General features: G+C 36.8%; 1 protein-coding gene across 3 annotated transcripts in view; it reads left to right on the top strand.

Moving 5' to 3' along the window:
• Positions 1–20824, top strand: part of MAPK14 (mitogen-activated protein kinase 14) — a gene marked incomplete at both ends in the record, with an annotated part of 75487 nt that overhangs the window by 49119 nt on the left and 5544 nt on the right. For 2 of the 3 annotated variants that reach the window (XM_084259596.1, XM_084259598.1), the window contains 6 exons: positions 2480–2591; positions 3282–3311; positions 3949–3996; positions 5427–5541; positions 6096–6167; positions 15271–15350. In XM_084259596.1, the coding sequence (XP_084115722.1) occupies positions 2480–2591; positions 3282–3311; positions 3949–3996; positions 5427–5541; positions 6096–6167; positions 15271–15350 (457 nt within the window). Of the gene's footprint in view, positions 1–2479; positions 2592–3281; positions 3312–3948; positions 3997–5426; positions 5542–6095; positions 6168–15270; positions 15351–19637; positions 19718–20824 lie in introns of all 3 variants that reach the window. The other variant, XM_084259597.1, reaches the window with a different exon arrangement.

Genomic DNA, 20824 nt, shown 5'->3' with positions numbered 1-20824 from the left:
TTAAGCATTCAGTAGCTTTATGAGATACATGCTTTTGTCTACTATTTATTTTGGAAACCGATAAATAATGAGATAGAATTTGACAATTAGTTGTCATGGATTGGTCTTTGGGCCTCCTGGAAACAACATATAATGATGTGGCAAGACACTTCTGCCACGAATACTTGTCACTTGATTTAATTGTAACCTAACAGCAATGCTTAGCAGTTATAGATTGATTAATCTTATATACTTATGTAATATTTTGACAGTCTCACTCTCTATGGAAATTATATTGATAAAATGGATATGTGGTCTCTGATGGGGAGAGAGCTTAATGGAAATTGCACTGTGGTGGAATATTCTAACTAAAAGCAAGCTCTCTCAGACTGTGCAGTCAGAGGTGTTCTGACTAAGTAGGATTTTTAAGCCATTGGTAATGACTTAAACATGGTAATTATACTGGAAATTGCTATGGTTGCATTGATAATATTGCTTAACAGCCTTGTGAACTAGCACAAACATATTAGGATTTTTAGTTTTAAGACATGTTAAGATAGATTCTAGATATAATCCTAGAGAACAATGCTTCTTTTGTTTACCTTTTCCCCTTAAAATTATTTTTAACAGATGAGAAAATAATTCTTTTACTTCTGATGTCGTGAAATATAATCATTTGCAAAGCAATCATTTATAAGACAAATTAGATTCTCTTTTCTGCAACCTGCCTTGCAATTTGTCATAATAGATATTATATATATGGCAACAGGACTTCTTGGGGAAGTCCTAATTCCAAAATGTTAGCCAATTATTCACAGCACTTTCCTATTTGTCAGATTATGTATTAATTTGAGGTTTAAAAGAAACAGAGTGACTATGGTTAGGATGGAATATTTAACCAGCTTTATCATTAATGAAAGATTACCTTTGATAGTTAAGTATTGAGAATTGTTAAGGAGACCATCTGGAGATATTGCTTTCTTGGTTATTGTGACATTTTTATAAAATTTATTTCGAAAGATCGTTCTCTTGACTTAAATTCTGTGTCCTAGGTACTGTATACTGTGATTAAGATCATGGTCTCTGAGCTTACGTTTGGATTTAACTCCTGACATTACTGCTCTTTTAAACTCAAATAATGTGCTTACCTTTCTTCTGTCTCTGTTTCCTCACCAACAAGGTGAAAATACTAATGAAACTTACTTTTGGAGTTGTCAGGAAGAGTGCATAAGACATGGTTTGGCACAGAATAAGTGCTAATGCCTTTGGCCATGCCACATGTAACTTGATATGGTTCTTAAATCAGAACTCCCTTTATGAAAACATTCCAAGTTACTCTTTAAATTATATTCAGAATCTACTCTTTCCTCAAAGCAATACCAATGTGCAAGTTTTAAAAACATGAAATGCTAAAATCTCACCTAAGGTTACATCTAGGTTAAGTCCTATTGATCTTTGTGAAACTGGCAACTCACCATAGCAGTTGAACAGGGAAATTGGACACAAAAAAATTCAGTTTCTCTTTGAGGAAAGAAAGTAATAAATAGAGAGTGTGTGGTGCATGTGTGTGTGTATTTATTCATATAATACAGTAATGGTAAATGTAAATATACTGACCTGGTTTCTTCTTGTCAAATTGTAAAAAAAAAAAAAAAGTGAAATGAAATCAACATTCTTTATAACTCAGCTATGATATATAGTATTATTCAACCTCAGGAATGGGTAACTATTCTTAAACAGTACAATACTAACTTAAGTTTTAAAATTTCAGCCTCCTTGGTTCTGATCTAGTTTTTAGGTTCCCACAGCTGTGTAATACGGTAATACGAGTGGGTAAGGCATCGCGTCTAGAATATCTGTGGTGAACCTGTTGGACTTGAATATAATAGTTCCCTAATCTCACTATGTAAAGACAGGATTAATAAGCATCACCACACCTGTGAGGAGAAGTTCTGAATGTCTCATCTTGCTTACAGATAAAATGTGTTCCTCCCTTTAAAGTAGATGCAGGAATATTGTCAGTGAACAAATATCCTTTTACCGATGAATGATATCCATTTTCTGTAAGAGGAGAATAATAGTTTGAGTATGTAAGGATACTCCTATTTTAGAATGTACAACTTGAAGGGTTTATAATGAAGTGAAAATGTAATGGCAGATTTAAAACAACAAAATACTTTATTATAGTCATGCATTTAGTTATATTGTATATTTCTTATGCAATAATTTTTTTAAGAAAACTGATACAAACATGTCATTATAGCTCCATCTTTTTTCTAGCCTGTCCCCAAACCTAGATAATGATACATTAAATAGGTACAAGTATAAAAATTTTTAGAAAAATAGATGGTAGGTAGTAAAGTTGGGATAGTGGTGTTGAACGTAATTAAGTTTTTAGCTATTGCTATGATACTTCCTGGGGAGCCTTTTAAGAGTCTTATGAAAATAAGAGTTTTCTTGGGGGTTCTAGATTACTATGTAACTCTCCATTAATTTCTAGGTATCTGGTGACCCATCTCATGGGGGCAGATCTGAACAACATTGTGAAATGTCAGAAGCTTACGGATGACCATGTTCAGTTCCTTATCTACCAAATTCTCCGAGGTCTCAAGGTACAGATAGTATTAGTAATAATTTTGAGGGATTAATTCTCCTTCTCCCTCTCTCCCTTCCATTTGGGGTTCAAGAAATTTTTCTTATAGAAAATTCAAACATTCACAGAATCACAAATACAATCATAGTATAATTAATCCCTCTGTTTACCATAATTACCGACATGTGGCCAGTCTTACTTTCTTATGTGTTCCTTAAACCTTGGATTATTCTAAGGCAAGTCATCATATAATTCCACCCAAAGATACTTAAGTGTGCATATCTTAGTTAGGACTGTTCACTGTTAAATGTCAACAGTATTAATAGTTTCTTGATATAATCTAATGTCTGTGTCACGTTAAAAAATCCCCCAGGAGGTAAATTTACTTGTGGAAAGAGCCAATAGACAGACAGTATTTTAAAATTAAGTCTTTGATATTTAGCAGCTTTGGGTTCTTATTGAGCTACAAAGCGCCAAACCAGAGAGTAGATTGAAAGCTGTTTTATTCATACTCCAGCTCTATGAATAACAGTTAATGATATGGAAATCATGATAAATATACAGACTGCTGTTAATTACTTATAATTTCTAAACCTATTATTAATACTAATAGTTCTTATTGATCATGAAAATGGGTATCAAATATATCCTATGACAGTGAGAGGTTGGAGATACATTTTCCTTTAACTAAATTTTTTTTCCCCCACAGTATATACATTCAGCTGATATAATTCACAGGGTATGTATTGTGATTTTTTTTTTCTTAATTATTTGGGGGAACTGGGCTGGTAGTGGGTGAAGATTGACATTTAGCCAAGATCCTGATCTAAACTTGCTTTAGCCATTAAAATATTTATTTTAAACAAACTAGTAACTTTGGTGGTTTTTTTTTTTTTTAAGATTTATTTATTTATACAAGAACCGGGGTACAGTCAGAGGCTCAAGAGGGTGAGAGAATTCACCAGAGACAGAGTGGGGAGCAAAACAGTCAGATGACTGAAAACACTGCTGAGGGGAGCAGTGGGCAAGGCAGGAGAGGTTTGCTGCACCATGTGGGTTTCTCCCTGGCCAGCCGGGAGTCAAACCCGTGCTGCAGAGGCTGCAGACAGCTTCACAGTGTGGCGCCACGGGGTAAGCCCTAGCACAACTTTGCAATATTGATTTGCAACTTTGTTCTAAGGTTAAACTGATTAGAGAAACAAGATGTATAGTTTTTACCATTTCAAGGCTAACTAGGCCTAGATGCTGAATATAGGATGGAGATTGTTTATCGTTGGATGAATTATTTTATGTCTGGATCCTCATCATTACCTGTAAGGAGAGAATTTACCATGGATCATAAAATTGATCCTGTCCTCTCTGTATTTATTTCCTAGGATCTAAAGCCTAGTAACCTAGCTGTGAATGAAGACTGTGAGCTGAAGGTAAGATGGAGAGACAGTGATGATTGTTTTTTACCATGTAGTTATATGTTTGACTAACCAGGACAACTGTGATTTTTTTTCTTTAAGTAATGAATAAGCCATAATTTTTTAATCTGAAAATTCATACTATCCTTAGGAATATTAGATTTTAAAATTTAAATCAGACTAAGTAAGCTAGTTAAGTGACATTAAAGATACATCAGGTGTCTTCATTCTAAAATAAAATTCAATATATTTGTGATAACAAGGCAGGTGTTATAGTTTAAATGTGAAGTAAGTAATCCCGGATAGAAAATTATTAGATTAGGTTCCTAAAAAATGGCAAACCCCATGTATTAAAAGTAATTCAGGTAAAGAATAACTCTGGATGTTTTTTCTTTGTTCACTTTCCTTTTTCACTCAACTTTGGGGAAAGAATTTACACACAATAAAATGTATCATTTTTTGTCCATTTGACAAATTTATATATCCATTAACCACTAACACAATTATGTATAATAACAAAAATTTTTATCACTTCAGAAAGTTGCCTTGTGCTCCTTCCCAGCCATACCCCAACCCTTTATCCCAATCCTGCCATCAGACAAACACTGATCTGCTTTTTGACACTATAGAGTAGATTTATCTTTTTGGCATTTCATATAAATGAAATCATACAATATTTTGTGTGTTTGTGTGACTAGATTTTACTTAATGCTATGTTTTTGAGATTCATCTGTATTGTTGTATTTATAAATTTTCATTCTTTTTTTATAGTTGACTACAATTCATTCATTTTATAAATACACCACAATGTTGATGGGCATTTGCTTCATGTCCAGTTTGGGACTATCTAAAGTTGCTGTAAATATTCATGTGCAAACTTTGTGTGGATATGTGTTTTCATTGCTTATAAAAAATTACCTAGGAGTGGCATTTTGGTTTTGCTTTTGTAATTTTATTTTTTAAAGTTCTTACTGTGTTTATCATGCATTGTAAGTAAGGACCAGGAAATTTTTTTTTTTTTTTTTTTTAAAGATTTATTTATTTATTTGTTTGTTTGTCTGTTTATACATACAAGCAGTGGGTACAGTCAGAAGCGCGGGAGGGTGAGAGAATTCACCAGAGCCAGAGCGGGGAGCAGAGCAGGCAGAAGGACCGAAGTACACTGCTGAGGGGAGCAGCGGGCGGCAGGAGAGGTCTGCGCGCCATGTGGGACCCTCCTCTGGTGGCCGGGAAGCAGCCGGGGATCGAACCGGCGCCGCAGAGGCTGCGCGCAGCTTCGCAACCCAGCACTCAACCGCTGCGCCACCGGGGAGGCCCTGGACCAGGAAATATTTTTATGAAAGTGCTATATTGTTCTCCTTTTTTATATAAGACACTGGAGTTCTTTCCTGCTTTACAAGTCTATAGAGTTTGTTCCAGTGCATGATTTCTGTCCTTTCCCTTAGATCTTGGATTTTGGACTGGCTCGACATACAGATGATGAAATGACAGGCTATGTGGCCACTAGGTGGTACAGGGCTCCTGAGATCATGCTGAACTGGATGCATTACAACCAGACAGGTATTGCTTGCATTGGTTATTTGGGTCTTTTGAATACCACATTGATCATATTTGGGTTTCTCAGAAGCAGGGATGGTGGAAGTAGGAGGAAACATGTTTTCCTCCTTGAGTGATCCTTTTAAAGTATATAAATAGAAAATACTTTGGTTGCTCAAATAGACTAAGCAGTTTTTATACACAGCTTTCAACCTTTGTGATCGAGCAGTTGGGTTTTTGTATATTTAAATTTTTAACATATCATCTGAGTACTTCTTCCTGAAGACAATGGATTCAAAATTTTAACTTCTCGATATTAATTGGAAAAATCCACAATTGCTACCGATAAATATTTGCCCATTTGTGAATAGCTTGTTTCTCTTGCCCCGTCACCAATAAGCCCTTGAGTGGGGTGAAAATCTTAATAAATTTGGTTCTATAAAAATGAGTATGACTATTGAACCTCAGATGTCTTAAATGTGAATTTGAGTGTTTTACCCCCAGTTGTAGTTCCGTCTATGGGCAAGTGTAATAATGTTGACATCATATGCACTTTTATTTCTCTTTAATTTTTCCAGTTGATATTTGGTCAGTGGGATGCATTATGGCTGAGCTGTTGACTGGAAGAACATTGTTTCCTGGTACAGACCGTATCCTTTAAAAAGTTTTGTATTCTTTCTTCTCAATAGATTCCAGTTTCCATGGAAGTATGTCACTTTTACCTATGTCAAGGGCAGGCTTCGTTACCTGCTTCTATAGTCTAGGTGTGTTATGAACTCTCCCCTCCTGCTTAGTTAGCCCTGCCAAGAGAGAGACTTCACTTTACTTCTCTGAGTTGGAAAAATTCATCCTAAGCTGGAAAACATCTAAAATTTTCCATATGTCATCTTTTTTGCAAGAAGTTCCTTATATTAATCTTCCCAAGCAGTTCTAGACTGAAGCAAATTCATGACAAGTTCTAGATCTCAGTGACTGGTTTAGTCCTTGTATACACTCAATGAATGAGCACAAGATACCCATTTTAAATCAGAGCTATCTTGCTTTTATTTTTGGTTTACATATTTAAAAGTGTATTTGGTGCTCTTGTAATGATATACCTGCTGACTCTTGTTACATTGTTTAACAATATATAATAAAAGCAAGAAGTGATAAGGTCACCTTGCCTGTGTCTTTTTATTTTTTAGGACAACTTAATTTTTACCCCAATTGTAGCCAAACCTTAATTTACTGCTAGACTTTTTGTCTAGTGTGTAGTTTATCACAGTGCCTTATTTTCGCCCCTTGCCTACCTACTGCATGCTCATTTCATTGCTAGTAATATCTTCAAAATGTGGTTTGTTGGAATTCCCTCTGAAGCGTTATTTACTCCTCTCCTTCCTCTTCTTTACATCTGTGTCCACATCTGTCTTCATCAATCATAGATACACATACATAGCCCCACAAATTGAGGGATAGATAATAGAGCATACTGGTGAAGAGCACATGCTCTGGAATCAGACTTCCTGGGTTTATTCCCAACTATGAGACTTATTACAGATTTTCTAATCTCTGTCTCTTGATTTCCTTAACCGTGAAATGCTGGTAATATTACATAGCTCACAAAATGTGAGAATTAGCAAGGTAATGTTCAGAACACAGCCTGCCAAAAATGTTAGCCTTTTTCTCCTTTCCTTCCCACTTTATTATCTACCTATGAATTACTACAGGTAAATTTTTTATTTAATTTAAATTTTGTGACAGATAGGAAAGGATGGACCCCCCATGGCAGGCTACTGGTAGGGGCTTTCAAAGCAGTTGTGCCCAGTGGTCCTGGCCAACCTGCCTACTTCCTGCTGGTTTGACGCTTTTAGATGGCTTTAAGATCTCTAAGAAGTTTTCCCTTTGTGCATATACTTCTTCTCTTCTATTAACTTTAGATAGAAAATCTACCATTGAAACTGTTTGTTAGGGTATTCTTTTTTTAGTACATGAGAATTCATTTCAAAATTCTTACTTTAGTAATAACACTGTTTCTTTTCTACCTGAATCTTTTTCAGACAGATGGTCTCTTGAATTGTAAAAATCAAGTTCACAGGATTTGTATTTGTAATAATATATAACCTTCCTCTTGTCACTTCCCATCAGAGCATAGGCTTTGGTATATTTGTTAAGTCCCCACCGGATTTTATTGTGCAGGTGACGTTGAATACAAGTAGAATTTAACACAATTTCAGTTTTAATTTTGACTGATCCTGAGTAAAGTTACTTCATTAGCAGCTCCTGTTTTCAAAATCTTTAGAGAATGGGCTGGCTTCTGACACTCTTCTTTTGTGCAGAGGGGCATGCAGCTACTGCTTATTTATAAATTTTTAAATGCAACTGAATGCTGAGGCAACGTCAAGAGCATGCTTTTTATTTGAGTACACAGTTTTCTCCTTCTTTTCCTTATTTATTATCTTGCATTTGGAACTGTGGCTTTTAGCTTTCCGGATAGGAACTTTATAGGACTTTCTGTGGTGTTGCAAATGTTTTCTGTCTGTGCTGTCCAATATGTTGACAGGAACTGTTGAACACTTAAAAATGTGGCTAGTGAAATTTAGTAATTGAATTAAAAATATTTTTATGAAAAATGTATATAACAAAATTGACCATTTAAACTTTTTTTTTTTTTTGCAGTAAGATGCTCATAACATAAAATTTACTATTTAAACCATTTTAAAGTATACGGTTCAGTGGCAACATTCACAATGTTGTGCAACCATCACTGCTATATTTCCAAAACATTTTCATCTTTTCAGTAGGAATTGTATAGTCATTAGACAATAACTCCCCATTCTTTCCCCCCACAGCCCCTGATGACCACTCTTCTACTTTCTGTCTCTATGAATTTTGCTTATTCTAAATTTTCACATAAGTGAAATCGTACATATTTGTCTTTTTGTTTCTATATTATTTCACTTAGCATAGTTTCAAAGTTCATTCATGTTGTAGCTTGTATAAGAATTTCATTTTTATTACTATTCCATTATAGGTGTATCCATTTTATTTATCTGTTCATATACCACTTGGGTTGCTTTCACCTTTTGCCTATTGTAAATAGTGTTGCAATGAACATTAGTATCAAGTATCTGAGTTCCTGCTTTAATTCTTTTGGCTATATATCCAGGAGTGGACTCATTGGGTCATATGGCAATTCTATGTTTAGCTTTTTGAGGAACCATCATATTGTTTTCCACAGCAGCTGCACCACTTGATATGCCCACAGTGATGTATGAGCAAGTTCTCCACCTCTTCACCAACACTTACTCTTTTCTTTCTTCCTTTTATTGCTATCCTAGTAGGTTGAAGTGGTATCTCTCTTGACTTGCATTTTCTAATGACTGATCATGGTGAGCCTCTATCTCTTCCTGTTTACTTGTCATTTGTATATCTTCTTTGGAGAAATATCTGTTCAAGTCCCTTTGTCCGTTTACCTTTTTGGTAATGTCCTTTGATGCACAAAACTTTTCATTTTGATGACATTAGAGTTTATCTGTTTTCTTTTTTGTTGCTCATGTTTTGGTGTTATATCTAAGAATGTATTACCAAATTCAAGGTCATGAAGACTTACTATGTTTTCTAGTAAAAAATTTAAGGATTTCTCTCATATACTTAGGTCTTTGATAATTTTGAATTAATTTTTGTATATGTTATGAGGTTAGGGGTCCAACTCTTTTCTTTTGCCCCAGCAATATTTCTTGAAAAGACTATCCTTTCCCCATTCAGTGGACTTTGCACTCCTGTCAAAAATCAAGTCTGTTCCAGTGGTCTATATAACCATCCTTATAGGAGCACCTCACCGTTTTCATTACTATGGCTTTATAGTAAGTTAAAATCAGGAAGTGTGAGTTATCTGACTTGGTTCACATTTTCAAGGTTTTTTTTTTGTCTTTTCAGGCTCTCTTGTTATTGAATTTGGTTATTGGAATTTTGATAGAGATTATATTGAATTTTTAGATCACTTTGGGTAATATTGTCATCTTAACAATATTAAATCTTCCTATCCATAAATGTGAAATATCTTTCCATATTTTTAGATCTTTCATTTCTTCCAGCCTTGTTTTATAATTTTAAGTAAACAAGTCTTTTATTTCCTTTGTTAAATTTATTCCTAGGTCTTTTATTCTGAAGATGCTACTATAAATAGAAATGCTCTCTTAATTTCTTTTTCAGTTTGTTTATTGTTGGTGTGTAGAAGCACAGCTGATTTTTGTTTGTTGATCTTGCATGCTGCAACTTTGCTCATTTATTTAACTTTAGTGGCTTTCTTGTGAATTCTTTGATACATATTTTTTATATGTAAGGTCACTTTATCTGAAAATATAGTTTTACTTCTTCGTTTCAATTTAGTTGCTTTATCTTTTTCTCTTGACTGAGTGTTCTAACTAGAACTTCCAGTTCAGTTTTCAATAGCAGTGGTAAAAGTGAACATCCTTTTCTTGCTCTTAGATAGAAAACTTTCAGTCTTTTACCATTGAGTATGATTTTAGCTATGTATTTTTCATAAATGTTCTTTACCATGTCAAGGAAGTTCCCATATAGCCATAATTTTATGAGTGTTTTAATCTCATTTTAAATGTTATTTAATTTTAATTAGATTACATTTAAATTTAATCACATGTAATACCTGTTATTATATTGGATGGTGCAGTTTTAGATCTCTTTAGGTCTTCCTAATCTACCTTTTTTCCCCTTATTTTTGGTGATTAGTCTCATTCTTGAGAGATTCTTTTGGTACTGATTGTTAATAATCCTTGGAATACTCCTGAAGATATGAGAAATATTACTATTCTCCTCTGTGATTTTGCAGAACCTATCCAGCTAGCTCAAAAATTGTATTGTTATTTTTGAAGAATGAAGATCTTCCTTTTAAGTCTAGTTGACTAGGGATAGCAAGTGGATACAGCTGAAAAAACTTTATATTAGAATAGAATGAAGTTACAGACTATCTCTTCAGGTATAGTGCTAACTTATTTTATATACCATTGGTTTTGAAAAGAGTGAACCAGTTAAAAATGTTATTACCTTGCAGCCCAAGGAAAAGAGAAAATGCATTTTCTATCCTTGCTACACGTTAAAAGCTATTTTCTCTTCCTGAAATCACAGCTTTGGCTTATTGTTTTCCTTTATCAGGTCATCAGTGAATTTCATTCATGTGTAAAATTTTTTTCCTTCTTTCATTTTACGACATCAACTAGAGAATTACAGGACTGTTAGGTCATAGCATCAGCTACTGATCACTCCACATGAATTTTTGCTTCTTAATTTTACTTCATTGATTTCTTTCAAACATTTTGTGGCCTATAAGACATATAAGAAAGACAAGGAATAATAAATGATTCCCCTTGTTTATGCAACCCAGATTATGAGAGAGAACATTGCTAATAGAGCTAAAAGTTCTGGTGTACCCCTTTCTGTCACATCTGCTCCTCACTTTCAGTCCTTGGTTTCGAATATTCTCATTTTTAAAAACCAGTTACACTTTAGACACTAAAAGCAAGTGTTCTAATAAATTTTGAAGGAGAAAAAATATTTTAATAGCTTCCTATTTGTCTTTTCTCCTCTAACTTGAAGAGAATGTTTTCCCAAAAAAGGTTAGGCTTCACAAATTTGTCCACAAACCTAGAGACCTTAAGAAATTTTCTTTGTGGGTCCTCCCTGGTGGCACAAGGGGTTGAGCACCACACTATGAAGCTATCCGCTGCCTCTGCTGGCCAGGGAGCTACCCACATGACAAGGTAGACTACTCCTGTCTCGCCCGCTACTCCCTCAGCAGTGTATTTCAGTCAATTTGCCTGTTCTGTTTCCCTCTCTGTCTCTGGTGGATCCTCTCACTCCTCTCCCCCACACACATCTCTGGCCTGTGCCCCAGCTCTTGTATGCACAAATAAACAAATCTTAAAAAAAAAAAAAAAAAATTTCCTTTATGTGACACTGAAAATGACTTGTGATGACCAAAAAAGGAGGAAATAGGCTAATTCTCATTCTAGTTCTGTGTCACAGGTGCATTTCCTATCCTCCAGAGAAATGCTCAGTTCACAAGTAGGTTCAGCAACTGGTCCTTTCATTCCTCTTCAACTATGGCCTGCAGAGTTGCCTAGAACACTTAGAAGTGACTAGCATATTCCTCCTTTACTTCCCCTTTAAAAATCCTATTCTCTCCCCCCCCCCGCCCCCCACCTATTTGTTCTGAGTACCTTTTGCTTTTGTTACAAAGAGTCTAGTCCTAAAGGGAATATTAAACCTAAGTGGTCGTTTTAGAAAGGATAGAAGATTTATGATTTAAGTTTGACATTGTGATCATTATAATTAAAACGTTTTTAACTATCAGTAAAAATATCTTCTATCTTTGGGAAAAAGGGCTAAAAACCTATTGTGAAGAATAACTTGCTGTGGAAATAACCATTGTCATAATGTGGTAACTTTTGCTTTGCCCTGCTTCTTTCGCTACTTGAAACTCCTTCTTAACTGTCTGGACAAATTGTAGTGGCCTAAGTATCTGGTGCTATTGGAAGACTGATGTATGTTTCAATGGACTTACCAGCTCTTAAAGAACCTATGGTGATTTCTTCTGTGGTTTGCATGCTTTGACTTCCTTCATGCAAGGGCTCTTAGCGACTAAGTAGATTTTCATTTGGATTGCTTGTTTACTAATTGCCTAAGTATTGACTGTCATGCTGTAACAACTCTCTTTGTCCATAGTTCTTAGTCCCTCATGGTGCTGTATTTATATGCTGTGTGGTACAAATACTTCGGGTGGAATGTTTGAGAATTTTGTTACCACTGAAGAAACAACTTTTCCTGGCTACTTTTTATTTGTAGACTTTCTGCAGAGTATGGTCATTCTAGGTTTTGAGGGCATGGCAGAGGGATAAAGCTAAATTGAAAGGCATATTATAGGAAGTCTTTATCAAGCTACTCTGTGGTAGGTATGAGGATAAGATGGCAACTGTCCCCAAAACTAGAGTAAGCCTACTTATGGAAAGTAAGTTATAGGAGTTACTTGAGCAAACGTCCACCCTGTGGTTATAAAACAAGACTGATAAAAATATCGTAATGAAAGTATAAGTATAAATAGGTTATTAAGAAGAAGCAGAGATTAATTCAAACTCAAGATACCCTGGAAGTCTTCAAGGTAACATTCTTATTTGAGCAGGACCTCGAAGAATAAATAAAAAAGGGAAAAGGCTTGGTAGGAGGTGAGATTGGAAGGTGTTCCTGTTTATGACTTGTAAAAGAAGAAGCGGGAAACTCTGAAGTGCCTGTTTGAAGCTAAGATGTTTGGTGTTAGCTGAACATTGAGTGCATTAAGGCATAGGAGTTTGGAGCAGTCAGAAAAGAAACTTGGTAACAAAAATCATGGAGAGCCATGAATAAGAGTGTGAGGCTGAGAAATTGAGGCACTGTTCTTCAGTCCTGTGAGTGTTTTATATTGCATAAGGGGGAGAAAGATAACAGGTCCCCCAACTCACTGCAGTAGTGAATCACTACGCCTAGTGGGAGTGGCAGACTCTTCAAGTCTGTTAAAGTGAAGATGGGGCAGTTGAGAAACTCACAGCCCAGAGTCTTCTGTCTTCCTCAGTCTTCTGTCTTCCTATATATTCCCTCTCAGAGAGAATATATAGCTTGACTCCCATTTTCCTTGGTAAGACATCTCTTAAGCATGAATACTACCATCTCAATACAGTTTTTCTGGAGATTGGTTTTGATGCGTATATTATAAAACCACCTGTTTGAGGGCTGAAATCTAGTTTTTTCTCATGTGATACACTTTATCTTGTAGGATAACTACCCAGTTAAATTTGTTCCTGAAGATTATAAGGATTTTTATAAACTGAATCATTTGAAATGAGCAAAGAGAATCTTGTACTAAATTTCTTTTGTAACATAATTTGATTATTTTGAACAATATTCATCCTCCTTCTGTTCCCGTTATTGTATACTTTAAAAATATTTTCTTGTCAACACCTTGAACTGAGAAACCAGTATTGAAATTTGAACCTCCAGAACACATTCATTTTTTTCCATTTGTAGATGACAAAATTCTCTGCTATTCTTTATTCAGAAATAACTTGGGTGAGTGAACTGGTTTCAGTTTATCCTTGTTTTCTACAGAATATTAGTTGTTTGGATTTAGGATGGGGTTTAGCAAACCTTTCCTTACAGGCCTACATAGTAAATACTTTAGGCTTTGGGAGCTATATGGTTTCTATTGTAACTACTAATCTCTGCCTTATAGAGAATAAAAACAGCCATACATAATTTATAAACAAATGGGCATGACTGTATTCCAATAGAACAGTTTTCTAAACAGGCAACAGATCAGGATTTGCTGACTCCTTTTCTTCCACTTAAGCCAGTTTCATATGAGGGTGTGGGGAGAACAGGGCAAGAAGCCAGTAGAATTTTGCATAAGTAATTCCTATAACTTAGACAACTAGGCATGCAGAGGTTATCAGTTTTATGTTACATTGTATTTTCTTTACATGTGTAATCACAAGCAGAAATCTTTTCTTCCATTCACCTCTTTATCCTGCTTTATCTCCTCAAATATTTTGAGTGCCACCATATACTAGATAATAGGCTAAGCTCTGGGGTAGGTGGTGAACAGGTTGAGGGGACCTTTCCTCATAGAAGTCCAAGAACGGTAACCAGATTGCAATAAGCACTGTGATGTTTTCAAGCATTGTGCTGAGATAGAAAATAATGGGGGAAGGGGAACTTCTTTATGTGAATATTAGGGGAAGTCTTTCTGGGGAGGTGAAGTTTAAGCTGAGACCTAAAATTGTGAAGGAGGTAAGCATGTAAACTCTTTTACAAGATTTTTTTCTCTTAGCTTTCTTTTTTCCAGACAAAGCTAACAACAGTAAGAACAAATGGAAAGATTTTGTCTTCTGGTTAGTACATGCATATACATTCTTGAGTATGCAAGGAAGAGTTGGCTACCAGAATAAAGGTTTGGACATTATAGCCTATTATTTAGCGCCTTGGGACATTGTGAGGCTTGTTACTGCATTTATAAGGTTGAAACCTCCTACGTGCTGCTTTGTCATGACATTCTCAATAGCCTGCAGATGCAGTGGGGGAGTGGGGCCCTCTGCTGGCCAATTGTCAGTCACAGTCCTGCTCTGCCTACTCCAGTGATCCCAGAGGGGAGAGATTTTCTAGAGGGCATGTGCTTAGGCTGGGGGATATTCTTAAGCCCCTGTGGTGTCACAAGTTCCTTAGGTAAAGCCTTAGTGGGGATATTGACAGGCAGGCTTGAGTACCCCCACCTCCTATGCTCTGCTGCTTTTTTCTTATCTGTAGCGCTCTGCTCACCAGTGCTCTGCTTGACTGGCTCCTGATGCGTTGATGGAAGGTGAGGAGGGAGGGAGGTGTGGACTGAGCCTATGGACTGAGTGGAGCTTTTGTGTTTTCATGTGCTGTCTTTGGCAGCTCAGCACCCAGTTAAATTCATTTCACTTTCCTGATAGGTGATATTGACAGATGTACGAAACGAATGTAAATTAGATGTGTGCGTGGTAGTATTTTGACTCTGTACAGGAGGAGCCTGTTCTACTTGAAGTGACCATCCTGCAGAAAGAAGCCTTGACCTAGATGAATTCACCATTTTGGCTTGTTTTGGGTTTCTTTATTTTTGTTATTGGAATATTTTGTTTGTTTTTGTTTTGTTTGTTATTTGTTTTTCATTTTTATTTTGTCCCAACATTTTCCTTTATAGTCCACCATTAGATATTGATCAGTTGAAGCTCATTTTAAGACTCGTTGGAACCCCAGGGGCTGAGCTTTTGAAGAAAATCTCCTCAGAGTCTGTGAGTTGATGCTTTGATTGTCATTATCTGCCCTTTTGAGAGCCTCTGCCACTTTCCTTCCATCAATCTGTTCTTTAACCTGGGTATGTTTGTAACACATGTGCCCTTTGTGTGCTGAGTTCCAGGATGAGTTCTCAGTGTGCGTGTGCATGCATGTGTGCGTGTGCGCACACCCACCCACTCACATGCTTGAGTGTGTTTGTTCTTTCTCGCTCTGGATATGTCTTTGGATCCTGGGAGCTTATGTTGGGCAGTAGTGTCTTGGTAAATGAAGTTTGAGATTCTAATTCATCCCAAGAGATTAATGGAAAATGTATGTCTCCCTTTTGACCCCTGACTTCATCTTTCTCAGAAGCTTTGCATACACTCAAGCTGTTTTCACTTTTTGGTTAGTGCTTGTCCTGAGAATGAGCTTCACTATATATCAGTCTAGCTTTATCACTAAAAGAACGAAATGGGCATTGTCTGCACCCTATTGCACGTTTCCAGAAGTTACTTGCTTTTTCTTGTTTTAGAATAGATGGCTCACCTGTGCTGTATAAGGTGTCTATTTCAAACAGGGGGACCTCTTTACCCAGCCTCCAGACCATCAGAGGAGCCATCTCTACTCCTGCAACCTCACATCCACTGCAGTGAGATTGTAAATCCTTCCTCCCACAGCTTGCCACTGTAATTACAAGTTCAATAACCTGAGAAAGAGGTTTGGAGGTAATGCTTTCCTGCCTCTACGCAGGAAATTAGAGAGAAGCCATGGGGACGCAGTTCTGGCTTACTTTGGCTGTGATTTCCTCCTGTTGATCATCTTCTTGGACCAGAGATGTGAAAGAAAGCAAGCAAGAACTACAGTGTTACAAGTAGTTCTCAGATTAGGTTAATTGCTGGTGGGAGAGCTAGGTTTGTTAGGCTTGTCCCCTTTCCTCCCTGTCTCTATTGCCAGGCAATGGGGAAAAAGAGGAACGGAGCTCTAGAGTCAGACTCCAGTTGCACCTGGATTGCCCAGCATTTCTGACTGAAGTGGGGAGGGGGCCCTTTGCCCAGTTGGGAAGATTGTAGGGTAGCTTGAGCAGGTGAGTTTAAACTGTTTATCATCTCTCTGACAAAATAAAGAATGTTGCCATCTGGTATGTATCTGCTTCATTCCTTAAAAGGAACCCCAAACCCAGTGTATTTATGAATTTACTTTTCTGAGGGATGTAAGAGAGGGCACTGGCTCTATTTTATTTTGTTTCATTTACTGAAGATGAAGAAGCTAAAGAATAGAAAGATTGTGAATGTCTGAGTCATCCACTGAGTCATTTGGCAAAGCTCAGCACAGACCCCAGATGTTCTGATAACGTGATCTAAGCTTTAATGCAATTGTACACTGTTTTGAAAGCATTGTCAGAGTTACTGACCACAATGTCAACCTAAAAAGGATGTTTTTTTTTTTATGAAGTATAGAGGCTAGATTTTAGAGTAAATCAAAAAAGATAGGAGATAGTGCTAGGAGATAACAGTCCTTTTTTGTTTTAAATGCATGTTTAGAAAAATTGGCTAACAGAATGGACATGACAGCAGGATGGTGGGGATAGGAAGAACCCAGTTCATTAATGAATTATGCTAATGAGATTGAGATAGCAAATTTAGTCCTTTAGTCTGGAATTGACTACTAGGTTCTAGGTCTCCTCTCCTACCCCCAACCATTTTCCCTAAAGATATGTGCTATTAGTCCAATAATTTCTAAATGAAAAAGTATAGGTAAAATGGTATTTATCTTTACTTTTTTTTTTTTTTAAGATTTATTTATTTGTGCATACAAGAACTGGGATACAGGCCAGAGGTGCAGGGGGTGAGAGGATTCACCAAAGAGAATGGGGAGCAGAACAGGCAAATCTACTGAAATACACTGCTGAGGGGAGCAGCAGGCGAGACATGAGAGGTCTGCTGTGCCATGTGGGTTAGCTCCCCGGGCCGGCTGGGGATTGAACTCATGCTGCAGTGGCTGGTGATAGCTTAATAGTATTGTCTTTAACCCCTGTGCTACCAGGGAGGACCCCTATCCTTTACTTTTAAATGAAAGCCAAAGGCCCTACCTACTAATGAGATGTCTTTATCATAAGTGAAATGGGGCACATCTTGCGTTTCAGCAGTTCAAGCATAGAATTAGGCATAATAAAATTAAGTACCAGAATATAGAACGTAAATAATACTATACTAAATATAGGAGTAGGAAATGTTTTTTCCTCCCTTCATAGTTATGGTGAATGGATAAAAGCAGTTAAGACATTCAGAAAGGTAGACAAAATTCATTTGATAGTAGTGACACTGCCCAAGTGTCTGTTTATGTTAAAAGCACATGGTGGGTGGAATATGATGTGTAAATAAAAAAGCCAGCTAAGTAAAATTGTTTAAAGATTTTAAAAATTAAAAGAACAATCCATTAGTGAGGGAATAAGTAAATAGAAAGCCAATAGATGTTTCCATTGTTGCTGGAAAATAGTGATGAAGTAGAGATACCATCATTTATGTAGCAATTCCATCGGTAAGTAGTAGGACATTCTGAATAAGAAAATACAATAGTGGGTGGACTGATTGAGAGCAAATTAGGATGTGCCATGAGAGAGGCGATAAATGGATGATGGTGGATGGCTAAGAATAGAGAATTTGGGGGCTTGGAGACCTAGTACCTACAGTAATCAGTGAAAAAACCAAAAAAAAGTCATAGTAAGAAAGCAAAAACCCTTCCACTGTCTCACTCGTGCGTTTTTTTCTCTGAAAATGTATTCTTCCTAATCTCCTGACAAAAAGGAGCTGTAATAACCTGTTTGATTAAAGGAGACAAAAGTGGAAAATGTACAGGCCAAGAAATGTTCACAAGAAGGAAGAGAAAGGTGGCAGGGTTTAACATTTTGAAATTTAATTGGTATTCTATAGACAGGTTTATGTGGGGTAGGGGGTCCCTATTGTTTCTCTAGGCATACTGTTGGTGTAATTTGTTTAAAGATAAATCTAAACATTGTTGTGAGAATATATAAAGAACTTCATACCACCTTCTGAATATCCTGGCCTCTATCTTTGGGCTTTGGGAACATGGAAGGCAGGTTAGAGCACATGGCCCCTCAGCCCTCCTTAACTGCCAGCCTGCATTTGCAGGGATCTGACCCCTGGAGAATCTGCAGTCAGAGGATGAGCTAAAGTGAGAAAATTACTGAGGGAAGCCAAAAAAGTAGTGAAATCACTTGACCAGGATGCTCATTCAAGATGATGCTACAACTGAAAGGGGAATTAATAGGTAGCAAGACAGAGAATAGTATAAGGTGTTAACTGAATTTTGGGGAGGATTTTAAAAATCTCATCACTTATGCTTTAATAAGAACATATGATAAAATAACAGTTCTCAGATTTTGGAGGAGGGAGAACTCTGTTAAAATCAATGAGACAGCTACAGGAGAGATGTCCTTGTACATAAGGAAAAACTTGCAGTGCTGCCTTGTGAGATAATTACAGTGTTTCCACAAACTCCCTCCCAGCTGTTTGTCAAGTGAAGTTAGTCTGTTCACCTGTTAAAGAGACTTGTGGGAGAAATTATTGTGGCATGCAGTGATGCTGTCAGCAGCCTGTGGCTTCTATTTTGTCTTTGCCAGTAGCTTCTAACTTTCTTTCTTCACTTAGCCATTGGGGGTGTGTGTGTGTGTGTGTGCGCGCGCGTGTGTGTGTGTGTGTGTGTGTGGCATGTTTTAAAAATGTACCACTGCTAATGTCTTTGAAACTTGGCATTGCTTATCAACCCACATGCCCACCTATGTCTTATATTTGGAGGGGTGGTCTTTAGAGAATCACCAGAACATGTGCCACAGATACTTAAGCCTTCCTTGAATGAAGTATGACATATGGGTTATTTTGTTTTATCCGAAGCTGAGTCAAAATTTTCTGAATCATCTCCTTTTAACCCACAAGCAAATGGGTTTTGGCCATCAGTTCTTGAAAATAGTTCTCTGGCTGGCATCCTGGATCGAGGGGCAGTCTCTTTCCAGGGAGCCTAAAATATTTAACATTAACACAAACAAACAAAAAAACTCGTTTTTCTTGTCTGCATGTCCAGTTACTGGCTACATGCCTAGTAACTCTCACGCCATTCTCAGAAGTGTGCTTTAACATGCAACAGGCTCTGGCCTGGGGTGGGTGGAATGGGTGGGAAACAGACTTTTTGTTTGTTTGGGGGTAGCTTTTTAGCCTTCTTTTTAACTTGAATTGAAAGGTTTTTTTTCACACTGTATGTTTAACAATGCCCTTGACTAGGCATCTAAGATATTAACCAGCTTCAGCAGATTATGCGTCTGACGGGGACACCCCCTGCTTATCTCATTAATAGGATGCCAAGCCATGAGGTGAGAACAAATAGCCCGTCCAGGGACATCTAATTCAGAAGGCCACATTCTTGTGTTATTGCCTCTGTATATAACCAACACGGTGTTTTAATGTCACAGAGTGCCTGCATGTGCCGTGAGCGCTGCTGGGGCCGTGACTGGCTACGTGCTGTGACAGGGCGTGCGCCATCCCGTCCTGTGGATTCAGACTGCACCTTTCAGGCTTGCACATAGAAATTGATGTTACTTTTGTATGTGCATTTTCTGAATTTAGTGTTCACGTAGCTGTCTTTGTTTTCCTAGATTCTTTTCTATGCTTTAGGGTATGCCGTCATTGATGACTTTTGACTGGAAGGGGGAGCATATTTTCCTATTCGCCCATTTTTTAATGACCAAATGACAGAATTCTTCATGGAAAAAAACTATAAAATATCCAACATTAATAAGTATTATATTTAAAAGAAAATACACAAATAATGTAGAATAAATATGAAGCCTTTGGTAGTTAGGTGCCTTCTTTGCAAATTCTTAGCTATTTTCATCTAATTCTAGTTTTATCATCAGAGATGATTGGTAATTCTTTCTAAGGTGTCCTTAATCTTTTTGGTTGTACCACAAAGGCCCTTTCCAGCAGCTTGGTTTCCACTTCAGCTGTTCAGGTAGTCTTTTTATTTTCCTTTATTTATCTTATTAGAGAGATGACTGTTCTCCATATGAGACAGTTCTCTCTTACCTCTGTTTTCCCTTCATCCTTTTATGCACATGGTTAAATAGAAAGGGATTACAGTTCTGTGTATATTCAATTCCTGGAACTTTCCTTTCAAATTGGAAAGATTCACAACTGCTTGTCAAAGTGGATCTCTTCTGCTTGCCCCACATAAAATGACTAAGAAGATGAAGGTTATCCTAGCAACCAGAACTTTTTCTAATCTCGCGTGTGTGTGTGAACATAAATATACATACATACATATGTACGTACATACATACATACATTTACTGTTAAGTTGTATTTAAACGGGAATTTTTAAGGAAGTAGTTAAATTGCATTCCAAAAAGTTTTACCTCAGCTACTTAGATCAAGTGATAATGGAATTGGTTCTTTGAGACATAGTCTACTACCTGGTATCT

Source organism: Talpa europaea (assembly GCF_964194135.1).
Source record: "Talpa europaea genome assembly, chromosome: 2".
NCBI lineage: Eukaryota > Metazoa > Chordata > Mammalia > Eulipotyphla > Talpidae > Talpa > Talpa europaea.
Note: the sequence above shows the minus strand (reverse complement) of the source record. Positions and strands in the feature narration are given on the sequence as shown.